This window comes from Phragmites australis, chromosome 12 (assembly GCF_958298935.1).
Source record: "Phragmites australis chromosome 12, lpPhrAust1.1, whole genome shotgun sequence".
In the NCBI taxonomy this organism is placed as follows: domain Eukaryota; kingdom Viridiplantae; phylum Streptophyta; class Magnoliopsida; order Poales; family Poaceae; genus Phragmites; species Phragmites australis.
In genome coordinates this window covers 552,296-562,327 of record NC_084932.1, presented here as the reverse complement: position 1 = coordinate 562,327, position 10,032 = coordinate 552,296, and the positions used below count along the sequence as shown (strand labels likewise).

Below are 10,032 nucleotides of genomic sequence, written 5' to 3'. Positions count from 1 at the left end.
TTAGGATTTCAGCAGCGCACGTTTTGTTCTGGGCTGAAGAGTTTTCGATCGTCGGATCAAGATCTGATGCTTGTGGGCATCGCGCGTTGCCGTAAGCCTCCTAGCTATTATGGGTTACGCGCGGGATCTTCTTCGGCCGAGCCGAATGCAACACCATATGGGTAGTTTTCTTGACCCATTTATTTTGGGTTGGTAATCTCAGTTAAAGACCGAATTGTTTTATGTTTTCTATTCTAGCCTATTTATGTTGATGGGTCATGAGCATGTTTACCTTTCAGGCTACGCACTATGTTAACAGGCCAAAAATAACCGGCCATGAATTCATTGAAAGGGCTAGTTTTCGGTTTCTCCTCTCTCTTTTTCCAGGAGTTGTTTTAATGGGCTTGGAAATGATTAATTGGCTTTCATGCCTGGGCTTTTAATAATTTCAGTGCATTTTAATGATTTTATGGGCTGAAAATAAGTGATGGACTTTAATGTTTTCATATTATTGCCTCAGTTTTAATGATGATATTTTTTGGCACCGTTTTTAATTCATGTTCAATGCCCAAATATAATGTATTATTTTGCAATAATTATTCATGTTCAATGCCCAGAATAATTTTAGATCATGTGATGCTTAATGTAATTAATGATCATGCTTTCGCACTTAAGTAATTATTATTTAGTAATTATGATCATGTGATGATGTTTTTAGCTTCCGCATTTATCACTTTATAAACTTAGATTATGTGATGTTTATTCTAATGATCATGCTTCTGTATTTAATTATTTAATGTATATTATTTAGTAATTGTAATTTTGTGATGATTAAACTTGTCTCTGATCAATATATTTTGGTTAGAGACCTAATGTTTTAATTTTATGGTCATGTGCCATTTAATTAATTAATTGAATTATTGAGACATTTATGTCATTACGGCTGTGCAATTAATTTAAGAATTGTCTCTAGTTAAATGGAACCAAAGAGAAGTTTAATTAGAGACTAATGGTGTTTCCTGTGATTATGTTGTGGCCACACTTGCATTCTGACCAAAGTAGTTTGCAATTGTGTGACATTCCCATATTTAAGTTCTTTTCTGTTATGTACACAAAGAAGATACGGATTAGAATTGTAGTCATGTTTTTGGGATTATGTTATGACATACGATTATATTATCACCAAGGTTGATTATAGTTATATGTCATTTCAATAGTTTCTCTAATCGAAATGGAACCAACGAGAAATTTTGGTTAGAGATTTCATGATGATGGCTTATGGTCACATACTGACTAAAGTTGTTTGTGATCATTTGACAACCCCATTATTGAACCATGTCCCTTTTATTTTTAGGATTGATAAATTTCTGATGTCACGATCCTTTTCGTTTCTGCACAATGGTGATGCGGATTAGGATAATTAATCTTTATTGTGTCATTAGCATGCTGTTAATCAGACTATAGTAGGGTTAATAGCATGTCAGACAATTATTCACATTCGTTGTGGATATTAATGTAATAATTAATTCTATATCCCTATTATTAATATTGTAAACTCAATCATGGTTTTTTTTGCTGTTTCTAGTACCTTAAATAAAAAATAGAGTAACTTATTGTTTTTAGCATATTATTATTATCCTTGAGGCTATGAATCTTGATTGCACACACAAACATAATGATAATGATCAGCTTCCATTAAAAAAAGCCTTTAATAATTAAGGCATTGATGTAATTCAATAGAATTTTTAGTTTGCTAAAGACTAGTGAGAGCAATTTAAACAAATATCCCTTATGATCATACAATTTAAAATTTAGGGGAGCAATCCTCGAGTCAAATTATGATTATCTGTCGTTAATGGAGATTTTTTTAAAGCCCCTCAAAAGTTCTTACCAGTACACTGATCATAAGAGTGCTCAAAAGTTAAGGAGCTAGAACATAAATAATTATTGGAGTCTCTCTAATTCACTTCATTATATCATTCTTTTCTATGATGATCAACAACACAAAATGAGAAGTAAACTATGATTGTGCCCATAAATGTGTGCATTCATAAAGAAATTTGGCTAAACACTAAGATAAAAGACTAAGTTTATGCTGCCAGTATTACCTCAAGAATATGAAAGTTTTAAAGTGAATTCTTAGAAAATGGATAGGAGGCTAATGTTGAAACTGTTGGAAGTTTTCCGTCAAAACTAGATTATGTTTTCACCCTCGATCCTAATAATAATTATGTACCTATTATGACAAGTTGTTTTCCTTGTGTTTCTATGTGTTACACTCTTATGGATAATTTGGGAACATTAAGTATGCTACTAATAACTCTATAGGTTTCCCTTGACTGAAATATCTGTGATGAGAGTTCATCTAAATTGTGGCATTGATGCTTATACCATATTTTGAGTAGGAGAATGGAACGTCTCATTAAGAAAGAAGTGATTCATTATGTGACACATATCCCATGAATAAATTTATTTACTCTATTTTCTTTAAGTAAAATGACATTATTGTCTCAACCTCTGGTGAACTCGCACACTTATGCATACCTTACGAATTAAGTTAACACTTTCATTTGCCAATGAGTGTAATGGATGGAAGTATTAAAGACAACTGTACATAAATTTAGTTGGTATCCTAGCAAATCAGTATCAACATCTTTTGTTATGGGAAAAAGCCGAGCTAAGCCATACCACTAAGTTTGTAGAAATGTTGATTCTAGTGGGAGCTCTGAGGCAAGGAAAACTATACTTGAGAACAACTAGGCTTATGTTCTTAAAGTCCGAGAGATTAGCAATCCTTCGTCTCCAAATTTTTTTTTTCTCCAGTTGATTTTGGAGTTTATAGATAATATGAGCCTCACATTGAGCTCCTTTAAGTTTTAACCTTAAGACTGTATTAAGACCGGTGAGAGTAAGTTTAACGTCTAAGTGTCGGATATCTTGTTGGCTGTTAGCAATAGGGATATTTTGTATAAGACCCAGAAGATTTCTTTCCTCTTATGGTCAGATTATCTTGATGATGCCTTCTTATGTATTGAGTACTGAGATTCATCAAGATAGGTTCAATATTAAGGAAGTTTGATACATAACTCCTATTGTTAAGGGCAATAAAAAATTTTCTTACATTATAGCTGTCATAACCATTATGTATACTGAAGTCATTATGCTCCCTTACTTAACTTTGGTAACCGAGATACTTGGCAGATATTGATCTAGGACTAGACCACTGAAAACCTACTAAAGACAACTCTGTGTTATACATAGTGTGCTAATGATTACATGCTCACATGTAAGAAATCTGAAAACCATTAAGTTGTGGGTTGTTCAGACACCAATTATGCAAAGTGTGTTGATATTAAGAAAATCACATCATGTCAAATCTTCACCCTTGTAGGAGGAGCCATATTATGGAATAACTCTAACCAATCTTTTAAGGCATCATTAATGATGTAAGCTGACTTGTGGTATGTTATAAAGCTATTTCATAATAAGAAATCCACATTAAACTGTTGTGGTTTAAGAATAAGTAAATTTTCTTTTGGCTTAAGATTCTATCTGTGAACTTATTATGCTAGAGTGCAATTTTGTTTCGAGTAACAACATGCCAAGTGGTACTGCCAAACACATGACATTGTGAAAGATTAATCCAAAATCAAATTATTGATGTTCAACCTATAAGAGTTAAGTATCATATTCAACACATAAGTGTTATGCATCATGTTTAGCTTAATGAGTCCCCGTTAAAGGCTTGTCTCAAAATTAGTACCGACATAAGACTAATTGACAGCCTACGATTCTAGAAACAAGAAAGTTTGTTTTCCATTTTAAAAGTGCACATAATGACGAGTGAAAACATATTGTACATTTGGGACCATCGGTGTAAAAGCCATCTCCCAAATAAGTATTAATGACTACCCTATCGAGATAGTAGAATACACTATAGGTACTACGGTTTCAGTGGTGTCTTATTAACTGCTGCGACATATTATCTTGGTGTATTGTTCTGTTGAGTGTGAACTTATGATATTAGTTTTTTGATTAAGTGGGAGAATGTTGGAATTGATCTCAGCAACTGTCGCCCTTAAGAATAGGGACACAATTGACTCAACAGTGCCCAAGATTGGTGGGCCAAATCAACCGATGTTTGACTTAGTCCCAAGTCACTTGTGCTATAAGAGAGGGTCACAACACCTAACGTGAAAAAAGGATAAGTGTGTCTATGCGTTGTGAGCAGCTAACCCTAAACCCTACCGATCTAGGGTCAGCATGGCAGTGGCTTGAAGGCCAATGCCACCCATTGCAGGAATGATGTCATCGACCACCACTACGAAGCACCAGTCACCTTCATCGATGGACATCTACATGCTTCGCCAAAGTATCGAACCCTGTCGCTACTCTCCATCAAGCCGTCAAGACCCTAGCGGCCTCTCCTTAATCGGGTTAGTGATTCACATTTCTACTCTAAGGTTAGGTGTTCAAGATCTAAGGTTAGCTATCATGTGATTAGATGACGTATTAGAACTACCATTTCTCTCTTTTCCCTTCTTCTCTTCCTCCTCCTCCTCTTTTTCCCTCTCTCTCCCCTTCTCTCTTCCTGTTTGACACTGTAGCACCAAAGCATTGTAGCCCATGGTTACTGTATCAAGATGGTGGCCAAGTGGGGGAGGGAGAGAAAGCCAACCTTAAGGAAAAAGATGTCGGTTTGGGCCTTGAGCCCAAAGTGGGGTGACGGTCTGAGCTCAAGTTGGGTCTAAGTGGGAAAAAGGGGTCGGCTGGCCCTCAAAGCTAGTCCGAATACTATTTATTCATATTTTAAATATTGTATCAATGTATTTTTTAATTTTCACGATTCGCTGGAAAAACTGAAAAAAGAAAGACTTTTTGACTTCTAGGCCATTACAATTACTATAGCAATCACTAGGATGTAGGTCTTCTGTGATATAGAATGATCATGCTTGCATCAGTCTTTATGAGGACCACAAGGGAAGGGACCTACCTGCAACTACAAGGCTACGAGGAGTCAAGGGCAAGCAAAAAAGGGGTATCATCTTATCAATCAAGCACAGCCCTTCCTGGGCTGGCTGCCTCAGCTACCTCACCAATCCATGTTTTCAGTACGACCGACAACAACGCAATCACTCTGAATCCCTGGCTTCCCATAGATCATAGACGGAGCATTTCCAAGGATGCCAATTCTGCCATCCTCACCAACCAGGTGTTTATTTCCGTATTAGATAGCATGACTTCAAAGTTCAATCTACTATAGTTGCATACTTTCGAGTACTAATAGAATTAAGCCACAACATGTACGGTGGCATTCAATCTTTCTTATTAATCCATTCCACCACCGGCATATGCACAATGCTTCAAATGTATTCCCCCGGTCATAAAAGACTGTCAGTTTGGACATCGGCATGGTCACTTTGACCATTAATTTCTAGTATAAACTATGGAATTAAGCCACAACAACATGTACGGTGGCATTTAATCTTTATTGTTAATCCATTCCACCGATGGCATGTGCACAATGCTTAAAACCTATTCCCTCCGGTCATAAAAGATTATCGTTTTGGATATTGATATGGTCACTTTGACTATTAATTTCTAGTATAAATTATATACACACATAGAAAATTTGTAATATTATGAAACTAATATTCAAGACAAATCTAGCTATACCATTTTCAAAAGTTCAATCAAAATATTCAAAAAGATATTGATGATCAAAGTTTCAACATGTTGACTGGACGGAGTAATACCTAGTAGGAGTATTAACTAGTGATATCCCGTTAGTTGGATTTCTTGTCTGCAATGGAAGAATGTGAAAACAAGTACAGCTGGGGGTCAGGGACCACACAATTAAAGATGCTAATACTAGTTTACCAATATTAACTAGATGAACTTGTTCAGAAATTGCAGGGGTATAAGCAGAAGGGGATGGTGTGCTAGGCACCTGAAACTACAGAAATCATTCATGGGATTGTATAAAAAGTGCACACAATCAGAATCAGTTAGGCCCCTGACCAATTCCATCATCTTTGAAGATCCCCTAGCAAGACAAGAGGAGCATTTGAAGATTATTCAAAGAGTAAATTTCATAAAATCATAACTATTTGTACTATTGTAACACAGAACTATAATTTTTAAAATCTATTTCACAAAACTACAACTATTTCAACCCTTGATAATAATAAACTATAATTTTTTCGCATATGTGTAGTTGACGGGTGAGATCAGGCCATGTGACACATGTGTGGCTGACGGGTGAGACCAGATCAAAAAGTTGTAGTTTCTTATTACCAAGGGTCGAAGTAGTTGTAGTTTTGTGAAATATATTTTAAAAGTTATAGCTTTGTGTTACAATGATACAAATAGTTTTAGTTTTATAAAATTCTCTTATTCAAAAGTGCATTTTAAAAATCCTTGTTTCTTTCTCGATCGGTCTGCTTATTCAGCTTCAGGGAGGGTACGGGTCCAAAAGATCAGATGTTGCTGGTGGGCTAAACCCTATTAATTCTCGGCCCAGGCCCAGGCCCAGGCCCAGACCCAGTACTTAGAATTTGTGCATGAGAATGTGTGATCGATCTGGGTGAGCCAAGACTAGAAAATAAGAGCTACAGGGACATTATTGGTACATTAAACAAGATTACAGTGTGATAACTAAAAGTCACTCTGTCATGTGCATCGCACCACCAGAACAAGACAAAGTACAACAGGTCCTAATCGAGGTTAGGTTACTACTGATCAAATGATCAATGATCGCCAGCTCTTGGTAAAGGTTACTCAACAACTGAACCAGTTGGTTGGAGCAAGCAAATGCTATCTCTGTCTGTCTGTCTCCCCCCATTACATTACATACTGCAGTGCAGCCACTGTCTGCAGAATGAACACACAACTGTTCAAAGGGCCACACAAAAACCACTGTCTGCAGAAGCTTAACAATTGAGGTCGTATATATACAGCAGATGCTCAAATGCAAATTCTAGCTATATATCAGCCAAATTAAGATCCTTCAATTATCTTCTGGGGAGGGAGGATTTGCAGATAACTAAATGTCCATGTTCACCATACAATTCTCAGCAACATACTAGCTAGTCTTCACCATGTAGTTCTCACTCAGACAAGTTACTTGTAGCTAAGCAATGCTATGTGGTCAAAAACACAATTTGGAAGCTTTGGTCAAGCAAAAAGCCAAGAACTCTAGCCAAGGCCAGTTCTTTTAAAATGCAGCGCCGTGTGAGGGCTAGAACTTAGACTAATAATGCTTTGTTTGTCCTAGATTACCTCACGCATGCATGAACTTAGAGTCCTTGACATTATCATAATAACCAAGCCAATCATTGCCAAATATGTATAAATAGTAAAAGGACAAATCATTTCTAAAAGATCCATTCTTTTTTGGGGAGAAATATACGGTTTGAGTTTGTCTTTGTTGGCTTCTTGGTGTGACGAAGCACTCCAAAGTATTTTAAGATCGATCCAGTCATCTATTGTCTTTGCATTTATCAAGTACTATACCATAGTGCAGGTCTGATATTAGTGAAGCCAGGTAAGCCATCGTGCAACACCCAGCGCATCAAATTAAAGGACACATGTCTTGTGCACAAAGCTTAGGAATCTGGTTGGTTAGGTCTTACATTTGAATGGATTGATTCTGCAGTTCTGGCGTGGTTTTTTTTCTCAAATGCGTAAAAAAACTATGTATCATTATATTAAGAGAAAGCGTCGTTCGATTATAATGCCGAACCTACTACCAGGTTAGTTTTTGTCCTACATGTGCGTCACTGAATTTTGTATACAACCGCCTACAACACTCTCACGCTAACCAGGAGTGCAGACCCGTCACCCCCGCCGCGCACCAGAGCCTGGTGTCCTCGTCGATTTCCCAAAAAACCATCCTCACTCGAGGTTGTATGCCATCAAAGACGCATTGATTACTATGCTTCCAAGTGGACCATGCCACAAGGATCACTAGAGAGTTGAGCCCCTTTCGCACTCCATTGGGAACCATGCGCTGCGTGTTTTGCCACCAATCCTGGAAGACTGTCTCGACCCCTCGGCACCGACGCTTGCAGCCCTACGCGTTGGAGGGCCTTGAACACAATTCTCTGGCGAATACACAATCCGTGAGCATATGCTGCACCGTCTCATCTGCCTAGTCATAGTGAGGGCATCTCGGTAGATGTTGCAGGTCACAACACGCAAGGCGATCCGTTGTCCAACATCTATTGAAAGTGGCCAACCATAAAAAGAACTTGGCATGTAACAGTGCTCAAACTTTCCAGATCCTCTTGCAGGGCTCAAAGCCGGTGACGCCCGTGAAGAACTGGCAATACACCGATTGTGACGAGTACGTGCCTGTTGCCGAGGGTGTCTACACATGGTGGTCGGGACTGTCCTCTGCAGCACCACCTCCTCCAACGCATCCCACACCTACAAGTAGTCAATCACCGCCACCACCGACAGCCACCAGTGGAACGGTCCTGCAATGCCTCATGAACGGTTCTGGCGTGGTTTGAAAAAGGCTTTGTGATGCTTCGTGCCCAGTTGTCCACGAACAAACTATAAGGATCCTACTGTGCATACCATGTGAATCCAAATGCATGCGTTCACATCCAATAGCTAGCGTCTGCAAGAGGCACCTCTGTAACTTGTCCTGCAACCTTGGACAAAACTTGTCCTTCTTTCCGAGTCTTCATCAGTTTTTCCTTCACTCTTGATCTTTCAGTATAAATTTAAATGGAGAGATTATATATGGTGCTCATGTGATGTGACCCAATTATAATTAGCTCTTTTCTTAATTTCTCATCTTTTCGGAAAATTATTACAGAAGCGGACAGAAATAGAGACGTACAATTCTTATCGACAAATGGAAGTACATATTTCATGCCCATATGTACTCTTTCTTGAGGCACGCCTCCTGCAGCATCATTGCAGTTGCGGTGCTCGCCCCGGAACCCAACGACTGCTGCTGCTGCTGATGATGATGATGAGCGGCAGTGCTGTTCATCAGGCCATTTTGCATGAGCAGGCTACCATAAGCCTCGGCATCCATCTGCTGCTGCTGCTCAAGTTGTTGTTTTGCCGATGCTGGCGCGGCGGCAGGTGACTGTGCATGGCCGTCGTGGTGCATCTGGACGCAGAGGATATCGGCCTGCGCGAGGGCGAGCTGCATCTGGAGCTGGGAGACCTGCTGCTGGAGGTAGGAGATGGCGCCGACGCAGCCATAGACGGGGTCCCTCATGCGCGCGTTGGCCTCGTACACCAGGCTGCTCACCGCGTCCGCTCTCTGCCGGGCAGGCAGCTCCTGTATGAATGAAACAAGGAAGGGATGCTGGATACGTTAGTTCAGTTGAATATATATATAAACTCCATCTCCATGGATGCGCAGGCAGGGAATTGATGAGTGTACCTGCAGCATCTTGCTGACATTGCTGGCGCCGAAGACCTTGTGGACGATGCCGAACTTATGGGGGTCCTCAGCAGGGAAGTAGGGCGCGAACACGCACTCCTGCGTGCACCGCCGCCGCAGCAGCTTGCACGACGCGCACGGCGAGCTCCCGCTTCCGGCCATAAGCAATCAAGAGATTGTTCGAGGTTGCAAAGGGAAGGAGGAGACTGCCGGGTGCAGAGCCTCCTCTTTTATGGAGCCAGATCGAGCCAGAAGAACAAGGCGAGAGGTCTGGAGACGGGAGAGAGAGATATACAATTCAAGCTCTGCTAGCAGCCGGTCGCGACAAACATGATACTAGATTATAGAGTGTGTATTCTATTGTAAACTTCTTCCAATTCTACCTTCCTTTCACTTCAGGCGGCACTAACCTAATTAAGCTCTAGCTTACTCTGCTTCTAATTACACAGAAATGTGAACTGCATTGCAAACTTTTTTTCCGAAAGAACGATAAGAGCATTGTGGAATTTTTATATAGAAGAAGAGAGCTGGTCTAGTTTATAAGAAAAATTAGGTTATAAAATATCATAACTGCACGATTTAACAGAAAACCAACATAAAACCCTGAAACGACAATATAACCTCAACTCGAAATAGACGCCCAC

General features: G+C 39.5%; 1 protein-coding gene across 2 annotated transcripts; it reads right to left on the bottom strand.

Annotated features, from left to right (window-relative positions):
- Positions 1-8,756: 8,756 nt before the first annotated feature.
- LOC133887106 (LOB domain-containing protein 12-like) lies at positions 8,757-9,708 on the bottom strand. Of its 2 annotated transcripts, none has more exons than XM_062327024.1 (2): positions 9,389-9,708; positions 8,757-9,310 (listed from the first exon to the last, which is right to left on the bottom strand). In XM_062327024.1, the coding sequence occupies exons 1-2, from the start codon at positions 9,548-9,550 to the stop codon at positions 8,861-8,863; spliced, it is 612 nt and encodes a 203-aa protein (XP_062183008.1). In that variant the 5' UTR covers positions 9,551-9,708; the 3' UTR covers positions 8,757-8,860. The 2 variants fall into 2 exon arrangements, with proteins under 2 accessions (XP_062183008.1, XP_062183009.1); XM_062327025.1 differs by having other exon boundaries at positions 8,757-9,283; positions 9,389-9,707.
- Positions 9,709-10,032: the final 324 nt, after the last annotated feature.

Excerpts from the sequence above, each read along its gene's own strand:
- LOC133887106 (XM_062327024.1), bottom strand. The coding sequence starts at position 9,550 with ATGGCCGGAAGCGGGAGCTCGCCGTGCGCGTCGTGCAAGCTGCTGCGG. Across the intron at positions 9,311-9,388 it reads ATGTCAGCAAGATGCTGCAG|CATCCCTTCCTTGTTTCATT; the intron begins GTACACTCATCA and ends TAACGTATCCAG.